At 47.0% G+C, this 14,948-nt stretch overlaps 1 protein-coding gene across 1 annotated transcript in view; it reads left to right on the top strand.

Moving 5' to 3' along the window:
- LOC105528099 (sterol 26-hydroxylase, mitochondrial) overlaps positions 1–8,447 on the top strand; it is a 44,246-nt gene extending 35,799 nt beyond the window's left edge. Inside the window, exons 3-10 of the mRNA XM_011964690.1 lie at positions 2,424–2,614; positions 5,375–5,574; positions 5,705–5,902; positions 6,077–6,249; positions 7,169–7,335; positions 7,528–7,606; positions 7,693–7,905; positions 8,059–8,447. Coding sequence (XP_011820080.1) covers positions 2,424–2,614; positions 5,375–5,574; positions 5,705–5,902; positions 6,077–6,249; positions 7,169–7,335; positions 7,528–7,606; positions 7,693–7,905; positions 8,059–8,178 — 1,341 coding nt within the window. The 3' untranslated portion in view covers positions 8,179–8,447. The remainder of the gene's footprint in view (positions 1–2,423; positions 2,615–5,374; positions 5,575–5,704; positions 5,903–6,076; positions 6,250–7,168; positions 7,336–7,527; positions 7,607–7,692; positions 7,906–8,058) is intronic.
- Positions 8,448–14,948: the final 6,501 nt, after the last annotated feature.

The raw sequence follows: 14,948 nt of genomic DNA on the forward strand, positions 1-14,948 counted from the left end.
TTTTTTGTATTTTTTAGTAGAGACGGGGTTTCACCGTGTTAGCCAGGATGGTCTCGATCTCCTGACCTCGTGATCTGCCCGTCTCGGCCTCCCAAAGTGCTGGGATTACAGGCTTGAGCCACTGCGCCCGGACTGTAAAGTATTTTTTAAAAGGAACCTTTAAGAAAAAAACCAAAACTCACTTATAGGAAAATGATATGGCTGGGGCACTTATAAATCTCAGGAGTATTTGCATGAATTCAGAGGCTCAGAAAGGTTTCCCTGCCTTCTGGAACTATCTGGTCAATGTCAGGTGACTTACTGTTTCAGAAAACATTTCTTTTTGTACCTTTAGATTTTAAAAGTTTGAATAGGTAATACATTATAATAGTTCAAAACTCAAACAATAGAACATGATACACATTAAGCAGTCTGACCCCCTCTGCTATTCCCCTGACCCTCCTATAGTAATCACTTTATATTTATTTATTTAGAGACAGAGTCTCACTCTGTCACTTAGGCTGGAGTGCAGTGGGTACAGTCATGGCTCAATGCAGCTTCGACTTCCCAGGTTCAAGCAATTCTCCCACCTCAGCCTCCGAGTAGCTGGGATCACAGGTGCACACTGCCATGCCCAGCTAATTTTTTTTCTTGTAGAGACAGGGTTTTGCCATGTTGCCAAGGCTGATCTCAAACTTCTGAGCTCAAGTGATCCTCCTGCCTTGGCCTCCCAAAGTGCTGGGATTATAGGGGTGAGCCACGATGCCTGGTCCAGTAATCACTTTAACTAGTTTCTTATGTATCCATCCAGTATTTTTCTATAAAAGCAAATACAAATACTATATATTCTTATTTTAGACCCCCTTTCTTAGACAAAAGATATACTTTTTCACATAACAATTTATCTTGGATATCTTTCTGTATTAGTACACAAGGAATTTCTTCATCCCTTTTTAAGGTGACATATTATTTCATTATGTGGATGTCCTATGCTTTGTTTATAAATTTGCTTGTACTTTTTTAAATATTAACAAATCGTCCTCCAAGTAGGGATGTGTTATTTTGGAGTCCTACCAGCAGTATATTTTCCTTCCAGGAAAATAGGCATATTCACTGCAGTTTACAGACGATCAACTGTTCAAAATTAAGACACACTGTCAGGTGTTCCTGGGAGGTAGAAATGGGAAACAGGTCTAAATGCATGTTGGGGGTTTGTCAAGACTGTCCTCCCAGTAATTGGCAGAATCAGCCATCGGTTCAGGGTGATGTCCAGGTAAATGGGTGATATATTGAAGGCAATTATGTTGGATTGGTCCTAGGAGCATCCAGGGTTTAACACCAATACTAAGACCCAGTAAGTTGGAGTTTTTCTGGACTATGGATTGGGTGAGGTTTCCTTCTGTAATTTGAATGATAGATTTCATCTCTGTAATTGGTAATGTCTGTTTTATAGAAGCTCTTTGGCCTAATTTCTATACTGGAACCGATTCTGATCCTCTTAAAATCTCTTCAGTAACAGATTAGGAAAGATGAAGTGCCCAGGAAACCACTATGTTTCATTTTCTTTCGGTTTGTAAGTGTAACTTATCTAGGAAATTTAATCTCAGGATTTGTGGGTTATTTAAAATTTTTATCCCCTGAAACATGTTTCTTTTCCCTCTCATTTTCAGCAACTATAAGAATATTATAGCAATGTCAATTTCATAGAGGCTATGGATATCAATTGTCAAGTGCTTTAGAAATTCTAAGATAAAATATTTGAGAGTTATAGTCCATAACATGGCCAGTAATTTTTTTTACTTCTTTTTTTTTTTTTTTTTGTGTGTCATGTTAGATTTCAAAGACAAAATCATATGGAAGCTCAGGAAACTCATGGGAAATAAATATCATACCACATGGCTTACTTACTTCATATTTGGACCCTGACTTTCTTATCCAGCCTGTTGTTTTTCCTGTTGTTCCTCATCAGGCTACTCTTTTCTTGTTGATTACACAAAGCATTCATCATTTCATTGACAACAAGCTACAGTAGATTTAAATGCACAAAAGGAGCTAGAGGCTTTCTATCACACCTCACTTAAGGGCTCAGTTTCCCTAAAATGTTGGCCCCCAACATACACCTTGACATACCTCAGTTTGCTATATATCCCATTTTTCCAAACCTTCATTCCTCCAAGGACCTTGATGCCCCTAGTTCCACCAGACACTCATTGCTCTAATATTCTAATATTCTAGTTACTTGTGTGCCCATTTTTTTTTTATTGCTCTTCCTCTGGACCAACAGGTCATCCTGGTGCCTACCTCATACACAATGTACTTTTTTTTTTTTTTTGTCCAGCCCATTTGCTCTGGTGTAGCCATCAGACCCTTCCTCACCCCATCTCCTGTCCTGGAAGCACCTGCCCAACTTGGCCCAGTTATTCAGTATTGATTGAATCCCACAGGTGCTTTACAAGGCCAAGTACGGTCCAATGTGGATGTCCTACTTAGGGCCTCAGATGCACGTGAACCTGGCCAGTGCCCCGCTCTTGGAGCAAGTGATGCGGCAAGAGGGCAAGTACCCAGTACGGAACGACATGGAGCTATGGAAGGAGCACCGGGACCTGCACGACCTGACCTATGGGCCGTTCACCACGTGAGCTGGGGACTGAAGGGACTGGAACGGGGCTATAGAGGGTCAGGGTGAAAGACAGTGGGCACAGGGCAGGCAGGTGGATAACCAGCAGAATAGGACCCCCCTGCATCCTCTGAACCTGATAGTCTAGAGAGCAGTTGTTGGGAGGTGCTGAAGCCCAAGGACCATTCATTGACTCTCCACTAATAAATATTAGGTTGGTGCAAAAGTCATTGCTGTTTTCACAGTTAAAAATTATGGCAAAAACCACACCTGTAATCCCAGCACTTTGGGAGGTTGAGGCAGGCAGATCACTTGAGGTCAGGAGTTCAAGATCAGCTTGGCCAACATGGTGAAACCCTGTCTACTAAAAACGCAAAAATTAGCCGGGTGTGGTGGTGGGCATCTGGGAGGCTGAGGCAGAAGGATCATTTGAACCCAGGAGGTGGAGGTTGCAGTGAGCCGATATCATGCCACTGCACTCCAGCCTGGGCAACAGAGTGAGACACCATCTCAAAAAAAAAAAAATCTTTTTAACTTGACATCTGCCACTGAGGGCAAGATTTAGGTTGCAGGTTTTCATTGGGCCAGGCCACCTATGACATGACAGCTCAGATTTAGAATCGGAGCTAAACATTATGTAGAGCCCTTTGTAATCTATTTACATTTTTTTTTTACTCTGAAGCCAGTTTCCTGAACAGATGATATCATATGCATGCATTTAAAAGCTCTTTTGTGAATCTTTGAGTCAGATGATTGGGGAAAAAAAGCTATTCTGCTAACTCATGACAAGTTTGGGGATCTAAAATTTTTGTTTTAACATATATATTTGTAAAATATCATTTTATGAACCATTGTTTCCCCCAGGTGATATTTTAACAACCACATTTAAGTTCTGTATATCTGATTCCTACTGTTGAGAGTTTTACTTTTGGAACAACTTGAAGTCCCAACAAATGGGTCTATTCTGGTTTTCATTTCTTTTTCAGCAACACTTTTAGTTTATCTTTTTGCAATTTTCCCCTAACATAATAAAGGCAGCTCCTGGGGTGGGATGTTGAAAGTCATTAAAGAAATAATAATTTTTTAAAATAAAAAATATGTATTAAAAAAATAAACTTGACTGGGGGTGGTGACTCACGCCTGTAATCCAGCACTTTGGGAGGCCAAGGCGGGCAGATCATAAGGTCAGGAGATCGAGACCATCCTGGCTAACACAGTGAAACCCTGTCTTTACTAAAAAATATATATATATAAAAATTTAGCCGGGTGTGGTGGCACGCACCTGTAGTTCCAGCTACTCAGGAGGCTGAGGCAGGAGAATCACTTGAACCCAGGAGGTGGAGGTTGCAGTGAGCTGAGTGGATGACAGAGCAAGACTCTGTCTCAAAAAACAAAACAAAATAAAGCAAACAAAAAACAACTTTATTGGTTTTAAAAATCCAAAAGTAATACTTGCCGTGGAAATTTCAATAATAAAATATGAAGTCTCTTGCCCTTCCATTCCTATCGATCCTCCTTAGCCACCAGTGCTGACAGTTTGCTGTGTATTCTCCCCTCTTTATTCAGGAGCATGCAAATATACATGTGGATAGGTAGGATTTTGTCTCCTCTTAAAATTGGACCATATTGTACTTGTTGCTCTATAGCTAGCCTTTAAGAAAATGGACTCATACCCAGCTTGCTTAGGAAAGGAAATAGGTTTGAGGAACAGCTGGGAGTGGGGGCAGTCTCTGGACATTAAGCTTGCTTTTGGGAAGTATGTTTCCACCCACGTGAGCACCCTTACCTAACCAGGGAGGGGTCCTGACCATCTACCGCATGACTGAGGCAAGAGCCTAGAGCTTTAGCCTCGTGGGCCTCCCTGTCCCTCTGACCCACTGAGCCAAGCACAGCATGAAGGCTCAGAGCCTGAGGAGTTCAGGAACCCTGAGGAGTCCAGGAACCTCCTTTATTCCTCAGCCTCCTCAGCTCCCCCTTATTTGACATGTGGAATATTCCAGAACTGTATAATTCCAAGATAATCAGTCAATGATCACTAAGCATTCACCATGTGCCAGGCACTGAGCTAAGCACTCGAATGATGTGAATAAGCCTCCTCAGATAGGCACTCTATTTTATTTATTTATTTATTTATTTATTTATTTATTTTTTGAGATGGAGTTTCGCTCTTGTTGCCCAGGCTGGAGTGCAATGACGCGATCTCGGCTCACTGCAACCTCCGCCTCCCAGGTTCAAGCGATTCTCCTGCCTCGGCCTCCCTAGTAGCTGGAATTACAGACGCCCACCACCACGCCTGGCTAATTTTGTACTTTTAGTAAACACAGGATTTCTCCATGTTGGTCAGGCTGGTCTCGAACTCCCGACCTCAGGTGATCTGCCCACCTCAGCCTCCCAAAGTGCTGGGATTACAGGCATGAGCGACCGCACCCGGGTTAGGCACTCTTATTATCCCCATTTTATAGAAAGGGAAATGAGGCACACAGGAGTTATCTACCTAGGGTCCCTGTGCCAGGAATGGTCAGACCTGGGATTTGGCCCTGGACAGTCTGGTTCTAGATGCCCACCATACCCACTCCACTCTGCTGTAGCGAGATTCTGGTTTGGGGATTCTAAGATTCTGTCACTTGAGATTTTGGTGATTCTATAATTCTAAATTCTAGGAGTATGGGATTTCCTTTGACTCTGGGTGGCAGGGGGTGGACTTTAGGGTGAGAAGATCTCCCTTAATTGAACCCCTATAGAGGCTTATGTTTGTGCTGTTCCTCTGCGTCCCTGCAGGGAAGGACACCACTGGTACCAGCTGCGCCAGGCTCTGAACCAGCGGTTGCTGAAGCCAGCGGAGGCAGCGCTCTATACGGATGCTTTCAATGAGGTGATTGATGATGTTATGATTCGACTGGACCAGCTGCGGGCAGAGAGTGCTTCGGGGAACCAGGTGTCGGACACAGCTCAACTCTTCTACTACTTTGCCTTGGAAGGTACCCTTGCTGGGAGAGGCGCTAGGGAAGGGAATGGGTCAGGGGGAGGTTGTGCTCCCGCTCCTCAAGGGCTGCTGGCTTCCATATGTCCTGGTTCTGCCTCCTGTGATGGCCTCTGTGCACTACTCAGCTATTTGCTACATCCTGTTCGAGAAACGCATTGGCTGCCTGAAGCGATCCATCCCCGAGGACACCGTGACCTTTGTCAGATCCATCGGGTTAATGTTCCAGAACTCACTCTATGCCACCTTCCTCCCCAAGTGGACCCGCCCCGTGCTGCCTTTCTGGAAGCGATACCTGGATGGTTGGAATGCCATCTTTTCCTTCGGTGAGGACTCCCGGATGGGGCCCAGGGAAGAGAGATGGGGGTGACTCCAGGTCTGTGCGTCAGCGGTCTCTCCCAGGCCTTTTCCCTCATGCTACCAGTTGTTGGAGTGGCTCTTGGTCCTTGGAGATCATGACTTTTGGCTTTGTCCTCTCCTCTTCTCTGTTGCTGTCACAGGGAAGAAGCTGATTGATGAGAAACTCGAGGATATGGAGGCCCAACTGCAGGCAGAGGGGCCAGATGGTGTCCAGGTGTCTGGCTACCTGCACTTCTTGCTGGCCAGTGGACAGCTCAGTCCTCGGGAGGCCATGGGCAGCCTGCCTGAACTGCTCATGGCTGGAGTGGACACGGTGAGTGAAGGGGGAGAGTGAGACCAGGGGCCCCTGGCTCCCATCCTGAACCATTTCCCCATTATCCTTCACCTGATCCCGGCCTTCATCCCTCCAAGGACCTGCTTCTTTTTCTGTACCAGGGATACAGCACTAGAAGGAAAATAGAGGGCTCGTTCAGCTTAGCTGAGGTGGGTGGACAGGGGATGGTCCTTTTTTAAGATGGATTCCATCACCTGGGGTCTTCTCACTCTGACAGCTGGGAAGTTCATCTCACATCTATCCAACTGTCTTGCTGCGATTTGAATGGAGAATTGGAAGAGCTCATTCATAAACACTTTCTTTCTTTTTCTTTTTTTTGGGACAGAGTCTCACTCTGTTGCCCAGGCTTGAGTGCAGTGGCTTGATCTCAGCTGACTGCAACCTCTGCCTCCTGGGCTCAAGCAATTCTCCTGCCTCAGCCTCCCAAGTAGCTGGGATTACAGGCGTGCACGATCATGCCCAGCTCATTTTTTTCTTTTTTTTTTAAATTTTAGTAGAGACAGGATTTCACCTGGTCAGGCTGGGCTCGAACTCCTGACCTTAAGTGATCTGCTCGCCTTGGCTTCTCAAAGTGCTAGGATTACAGGCATAAACCACCATGTCCGACCAGTGCCTTCTTTCTTTATAGTTCATATTTCCAATGCTTTTGTCCTGTTGGGTTTTTCTGTGTTGCCATCCCCTCCTCCAGTGAAGGTGCGATTCTCTATCATGTTGGCCCTCATCCCACTGTGAATTCATGTTTAGTATGGAGGCTGCCATGAACCTTCATGTTTTTTCCTGCTAGGCTTGTGGCAAATTCATTTCTCCCATATTTTGCACACACCCACTCATACACCCTCCCATTACTGGCCTCTTTCCTAGAAATCGCCCTCACCTCATCTCCCACTCTATCTCCTAGACATCCAACACGCTGACATGGGCCCTGTACCACCTCTCAAAGGACCCTGAGATCCAGGAGGCCTTGCACGAGGAAGTGGTGGGTGTGGTGCCAGCCGGGCAGGTGCCCCAGCACAAAGACTTTGCCCACTTGCCGCTGCTCAAAGCTGTGCTTAAGGAGACTCTGCGGTAGGACAGGATGCTGTTCTGGGGGGCACAGGATCTATGTGTGGGGAGGGAATCAGAGGAGGAAATCGGAAGTGAAGACAGGTGGGCTGGGGCTAGTGACAAGGATGAGATGGGAGAGGTAGGGGAGAAGGAGTGGGGCACTTTTTACCCCCATGAATCCAGAGCAGACCCTAGATATTCTTTTCCCTGCAGCCTCTACCCTGTGGTCCCCACAAATTCCCGGATCATAGAAAAGGAAATTGAAGTTGATGGCTTCCTCTTCCCCAAGAATGTGAGTGGGGCTAGACAGCCTGATTGCCCAGGAGTGCCCCATGCCCCCGAAGAGATGCATTCATGCTGCCCAATCTTCCTTCATAGACCCAGTTTGTGTTCTGCCACTACGTGGTGTCCCGGGACCCCACCACCTTCTCTGAACCTGAGAGCTTCCAGCCCCACCGCTGGCTGAGGAGCAGCCAGCCTGCTACCCCCAGGATCCAGCACCCATTTGGCTCTATGCCCTTTGGCTATGGGGTCCGGGCCTGCCTGGGCCGCAGGATTGCAGAGCTGGAGATGCAGCTACTCCTGGCAAGGGTGAGCTGGGAGAGACTGGAAGGGTGTGTGGGCAGGGAGGGGTAGAGGAGTCCTGGGAGGAGAGGAAGGGAGGCACAGGGTAGGAGTGTGCAGAGTGGGGAGTGGATGGCAAACACATAGTCCACCCAACCACATGTGCTCTTTGCCCCCCAGCTGATCCAGAAGTACAAGGTGGTCCTGGCCCCAGAGACGGGGGAGTTGAAGAGTGTGGCCCGCATTGTCCTGGTTCCCAATAAGAAAGTGGGCCTGCAGTTCCTGCAGAGACAGTGCTGAGCTGAGTCCCCACCTTGCTGGGGCTTGTCCTAGAGGCTCCAGCCCTGACATAGTGGTTCCTGGCTGCTGCCTGTCTCAGATGAGGAGGGAGAGAAGGAGGCCGCCAGACTTGAGAGGTGGGAGGAACTCCCTGCACTTCCCACAGACCCTGAGCTTTTGCCACTTCTATCATTTTTGAGCAACTCCCTCTCAGATAAAAGGCCACCGCTTTATTGCATTGCTGTCCTTGGGTAGAATATAAAATAAAGGGACTTTTATTTCTTATCGGAGACCTTTGTCATTTTTTTTGACTATCCAGCATCTGAGGGAATTCCCCTTCTCCACTGAGTCATGGTGAGAGGCACAGCCACCCCGGTCCTTGGAAACTGAGAACACCTTTTGCTTTCCCAGACCTCACAAAGAGGCCTTGGTTTCACGTGGCACTGGTTGAGGCCACACCAAGCAGGAACTGCAGTGACTCCCGAGCACTGTGTCGGTCAAGTAGCAGTTGTAGAGAATAGAAACCACCCTCTTTGAACAGAAAGAGCAGAAATATAAGCAATGGGGTGCTACAAAAATTATTGGAGGTGCTCGAGACCAGGCTAGAGTTGACCTCTAGCAGGCACTGAGCAGCCTGGGGAGCACCATGTTGGCCACAATCAGGAGGATGAGAGTCTAGAGGCTATTGCTACAACTATTGGCTCTAGAGCTACTCCATTCAACTAAGTTTAAGTAGGTCTGTGCCGGCAAAACAAAACATGTCACACAGGATGACCCCCATCCTGCCTCTCAATACTCATGAAGTCAGCAGTAACTGGACTTGGACCTTTATGAATGCCTCGTGACTGCTCCTGATAGCAGAAAGGGCAGGGGCCTCTACCTCTCTTCCACCTTCCATATCTTTCACATACAGCTGAGAGGAGGAACCTAAGTCCTGCCTGGAGCACTAGCTGCAAGGGAGCCTAGGAATTATAGCTTTTAACTTTCCAGCCTCCTTAGTACAGGAAGCCCACTCGAAGGAAAGTGGGTTGCCATTGAGAGCCAATGCATTACGGCACTGGCTTGAAAATTCAGAGTCCCAGCAGTAAATTTTGGTAGAGTCATAGAAAAAAAATGAAGTTCACTTTCTTTTTAAAGAATTAATTTGATTTTTTGAGACAGGGTTTCATTCTGTCACCCAGACCAGAGTGCAGTGGCACCATCTTGGCTCACTGCATCCTCAACCCAGGCTCAAGCGATTCTCCTACTTTAGCCTCCTGAGTAGCTGGAACTACAGGCGCACATCACCTTGCCTGACTGATTTTTTTTTTTGTAGAGATGGGGTTTTGCCATGTTGACCAGGCTGGTCTCGAACTCCCAAGCTCAAGGGTTCTGCCTGCCTTGGCCTCCCGAAGTGCTGGGATTACAGGCATGAGCCACCGCGCCAACCTAAAGTTCACTTTCTTGGGCCTGTGGGAATTATAGGGTTTGAACTCATTTAAAAAATTATGTCATTGCCCTGATTAAAATACTTCAGAACTGCCCTCAGCCCTTAGGTCAAGTTCAAAGTTGTTACTGTGCTTCATAAGACCCACTGTGCCCTGGCACCCTGCGCCCTGGCCGTGGTCACCCTTTCACAGCTGAACCTGAATTCCTTGGATGTCTCTGAGCACATTATGCTCTTTCCATCCTCAACACTTTGTATCTCCTGTCCCCACTCTTGGAACACGCTCTTCCCCAACTGTCATGTCATCACAGAGAGCTTGCTTTTTCTTAGGATTCAGCTCAAATGTCACTGCCTCTGCAGGGCCCTTCCTGACCTCTCCGAGCAATCCTGTGTCCCACCTTCCCCTCCCCTGCTTACAGAGCTGAGCTGTCAGCATGCTCACTTTGTTAGAGATCCAGCTGTCTTCCCAACTGTGAATCCCCTGAAGGGCACAAATCAGGCTTCTTTAATGTTGGATCCCAGTGTCTAACTGTGTCTAGTACCTAAGAGGTGCTTAGTAAATGTTTCCTGAAAAAGAGACTGGAATAGGGGGAAGGGAAGAAAAGGGAAGGGGAGAGGAGGACACAGAATTTTCTACATTGAGAAGGGGAACCCAGCTTGTAATCCTAGCACTTTGGGAGACCAAGGCGAGTGGACCACTTGAGGTCAGGAGTTCAAGACCAGCCTGGCCAACATGGTGAAACCCTGTATCTACTAAAAAAAAAAAAAAAAAAAATACAAAAATTAGCTGGGTGTGGTGGCATGCCCTTGTAATCTCAGCTACTAGGGAGGCTGAGGCAGGAGAATCGCTTGAACCCAGGAGGCAGAGGTTGCAGTGAGCCGAAACTGTGCAACTGCACTCCGACCTGGGTGACAGAGCAAGACTTCATCTCAAAAAGAAAATAAAGAAAAATAAAAGAAGAACCTAGAGGGAATTGGGAGGAATTACTGATTATACAGATATGGCTCTCAACCCCTCCTGTGTAGTGATCCACCTGTGAGAGCTTCTTGCAAATACAGAGGCTGGGGCTGGGCCCCGAGGCTGCCAGGATCTGTGTCACAAAGTCAACCAGAGTGGAATTCTGCCTTCCCTAGTGTGCTGCTCCTTCAAACCAGCAAGGCCGAGCTGCCAAAACAACATGGGTGGTGCTTGGGTGAGGGGAAGTCTGTGATGAGACTTGGATTGGGGTTTTGTAGCAGTTGTGCAAGATGATGTCAGTGTTCACAGCCTTGCAGCTCAGTTAATGAACTGATCTCACGTGGAAGTCCAGGAAGACCTCGTGTATCCACACAATGAAATATTATTCACCCATAAGAAAGGAATGAAGACGCTACACTATGGATGAACCTTGAAAACCTTATGCAGATGGAAAGAAGCTCACAAAAAGGCCACATATTGTGTGATTTCATGCATACAAAATGTCCAGAATAGGCAAATCTATAGAGACAGCAAGTAGATTACTGGTTGCCAAGGGTGGAGGGACGAGAGAATGGGGAGTGACTGTTAATGAGTTTGTTTTGAGGGTGATGAAGATGTTTTGGAATTAGATAGTGGTCATCACTAACTTTGCTTAACTTTCTGAATATACTAAATATCACTGAATTGTATATTTTGGTTTTTGTTTGTTTGTTTGAGGTGGAGTCTCAATCGGTCTCCCAGGATGGAGTGCAGTGGTGCAATCTCAGCTCACTGCAACCTCCACCTCCTGGGTTCAAGTAAAGTCTCCCATGTCAGCCTCCCGAGTAGCTGGGATTACAGGTACAAGCCACTACTGCTGGCTAATTTTTGTATTTTTAGTAGAGACAGGGTTTCACCATGTCGGCCATGCTGATCTCGAACTCCTGACCTCAAGTGTGATCCACCCACCTTGGCCTCCAAAAGTGCTGGGATTGCCGGTGTGAGTCACCACACCGGCTTGAATTGTATATTTTGGAAGGGTGAATTGTATGGCATATTAATTATATCTCAAGTGAAAGAAATCTGTGAAGATCAGTTTGATAAGATTATTATAAAAATAGATGTCAATGTAATCAATACTTGCAGAAGATTCTTGGGGGTCACCAATGTCCTAGAGGCACCACAGGAAGTTCTGAGGCAGCACTGCCCTGTCATGTATCTACAGGGCCTAAAATCCAACCTCAAATTGGAAACTGGAAATGCAGAGGAGAAAGGAACTAAGCCGATGGGAGAAGTCACGAAGTCCTTGTGAGGCTGTTTCCTCACCCTTGGATGAGGTGTAGGCACAGCTTCAGAGGCTCCCCGCAAGGTTTTTGGCATCAGTGACAGAACACAAGATGTGAGAGTTGAAGAGTTATGAACACAAATGTGAAACCTTGCCTACTGGAGCTGCCACTAGAAAGCCCGCCCACATGGCATTGGGACGAATAGAATCAAAGTCTCCTATCCCCAAACAGAGAAAAACAAAATATAGCATATGGTCAAAGTAATTTATCTTTATACTTGTTTTTTAAATATTTAAAATATATTTATTGCCCTATAATATACCTACAGAAAAATGCACTGACCCTAAGTGTACATGAGATTCTCTCATAAATTTCATGTGTACATGTGTACTTCAAGTGTATGTGAAATGACCTCTGTTTATACTCCATCACAATGCCTGGACAAGACTTACTTAATATAAATGAAAAAATCACTTTCTTTGACAGTGATTCATTCAGATACATATGTAATACGTCTAGGATGGATGTGGTCATAGTCTCAGTTCCCTTCCCAGCAGTTTTTTCTCTGGAGGGAGAAACACATCACCCCTGGTTTGAGGGTTGGGACAGAATTCATCAGTGGCCAGTGATGGGGCACAGTTCCAGGCCCCGAGACTCTCAGGAGCTCAGGGCCCCCAAGCGTCACCATGAAGAGATGTCACAGTGAGGCTCCCTGAGAGCCAACCCCAACCTGCCTCTATAGAGAAAGAACAACAGCAGATTAAGGATTGTTGGTTCCGCACAGCAGATCGACATTTGGCTGAAAAGACAATACACATTGTGTTACTCATACCCCAGCTAATTTGAAATTGTTGGCCAAATTGAGATCCATATTTTTGGGTAAGACTTTAAGAAAACAACTAGTCTTCTTAAACAAGGGCGGCACTCTTTTCTTTTCTTTTTTTTTTTTTTTTTAGATGGAGTTTCACTCTTATCGCCCAGGCTGGAGTGCAATGGCGCAATCTTGGCTCACTGCAACCTCCAACTCCCAGGTTCAAGCGATGCTCCTGCCTCAGCCTCCCGAGTAGTTGGGATTGTAGGTGCTCACTACAATGCCTGGCTAATTTTTTGTATTTTTAGTGGAGACGGGATTTCACCATGTTGGCCAGGCTAAGCCTTGATCTCCTGACCTCAGGTGATCCACCTGCCTCGGCTTCCCAAAGTGCTGGGACTACAGTCGTGAGCCACCGCGCCTGGCCAAGGCAGCACTCTTGTAAACAAAAATAGATGGGGTACCCAGTATTGCCTGGCTATCTACAGCCCAGGTTCTGTGGAAGTTTTAGCTCTTAGTGCATTTTGGCTTGGTAATAGGAGTTTGTTTCCAGGTCATTATTTGTGACTCCAGCTTTAATATGCATATCAAACAAAAACTTGGACAATTGTCATGAAAGGAACATGTAGGATATTGTAATGAACACTTCTGCATTTAAGGATATCTGGGAGAAGGATGGTGAGAATGGTAATGAGTCATACATCTATGTTGCACCACTACCCTTAGTCATTGCTTCTTGGAGACTGCAGGCATAATTAAATAATAGCTAGACCCTATCATATGACAAATGATTGACTAGCTATGAGCATGGGGCATCCTCATTTCTCAGCCTAGTCTCATGTTCATCATGTGCTATTAATCATAAGTCTCTAGCATTTATAGAAAATAAATACAGTTGCTCAATTCCCACCCCCAAATGAGGAAATTAGTACCCGTAGGAATGGAGCCCTGGAATCTGCATTTTGTAAGGCTTCTTTGCTGATCCTGATGCACATCCAGGGCGGAGAGCTACTGAAGAGGTTGTGAGAAGAGAGACGGGAAAGCAAAGGAAGCTACAGAAACCCAGAGAGGCCCGCAGAGGTCTGAGGAGGGGCTGGGGGCACGGAGGCAGCAATGCGTGGAAAACCAGCCCCGCCCCAAGTTCACATGCGGGAATAGAGTGGGCAGCACTGCAGGCTGCACACAGGGCGCGTCTCTGATTCTGAGCTGGAGTGGAAAAAGCAGCCGCAGCCCCGGTGGCAACTCCGTAACTCTTTTCTAGCAGCCATGATGGCTGCAAGGGCTGGGCTGTGACCAGAGGAGGGGTCAGAGGCAGGGAGGGTGGCATGTGCCCTTACAGAAGGTCCGGAAGGGAAGAACTGCCGGGTCTTTAGGATGGTGAGTCCAGACAGGTAGAGACAGATCTGCTCCCATGATGGCAAGGGGAGCAGGAGGGGCAAAGAGTGTCTTTCTCAGTTGCTTATCCTAGCACCGCTGAAGATCCTTCTCATGCACAGAGCAGAGCCGCCCAGAGGCACAGCCTCAAAGGACCGACCTGTTACAAGATTCCAGAGCCCCAGGCTCCCCAGGAGCACTGTCACTGGAGAGATCCTCTGGGCCCAGACCCAACCATCACCGAACTCCAATCCTCTCCCTTGAGCCCAAGACCCTGGACCTTCTCGGGTGGGACCACAGCAAAGCCAGCACTGACGCTCAGGTTTTGGCAAAATGTCTAGTGACAGAACATCTTCATTTATGGTCCAACCAATTCAGTACAAAGCCTCTGCCTTCTTGCTCTGTGAGGTAAGGGGAAGGAGTCATGTTTTAGGGACAGTAACCTCCCCCTCCTCTGGACAGCCAGCCCGTTGCCACGGGGAAGGTGACATAGCAGAAGTGAGCCTTGGCTTCGGAATTTCAAAGGCTTGATTCTGAAGGTGGATGGCAAGAACTCGGGACACTTACAGCGCATTTGGAAGAATATATGATGGGTTACAGAATAAAAGCCCCTTCTCTCCCCGACTGGTCAAGATTCCATGGGTTGGCAGGGCTTGGGGAGCAAGGCGACTGTTGACATTTCTGGAATCCTTGAGAAAAGGACCCTGAGAAGGAGGTTGTGGCTAAAGAGGGGGAAAGTATGACAAATACACCATACAGGTTTGGAGGTGATAAGGGTAGGCAAGCACTGGGTAGAAGAACCCACACGCTTCCTGGGAAGAGCCTGGGAAAACAGCAAGCCACAGAGCGGAACAGGTGACTGGGCTCTGTATCTTAGCAGTTGGCCTGGAACAGAATCACTGAGCTTCCTGAAGCCAGAGGGTGTGCAGGGCCAGGAGCTAGAATGTTTCACATGCT

Source organism: Mandrillus leucophaeus, unplaced genomic scaffold, assembly GCF_000951045.1.
Source record: "Mandrillus leucophaeus isolate KB7577 unplaced genomic scaffold, Mleu.le_1.0 Scaffold70, whole genome shotgun sequence".
NCBI classification, from domain to species: Eukaryota; Metazoa; Chordata; class Mammalia; order Primates; family Cercopithecidae; genus Mandrillus; species Mandrillus leucophaeus.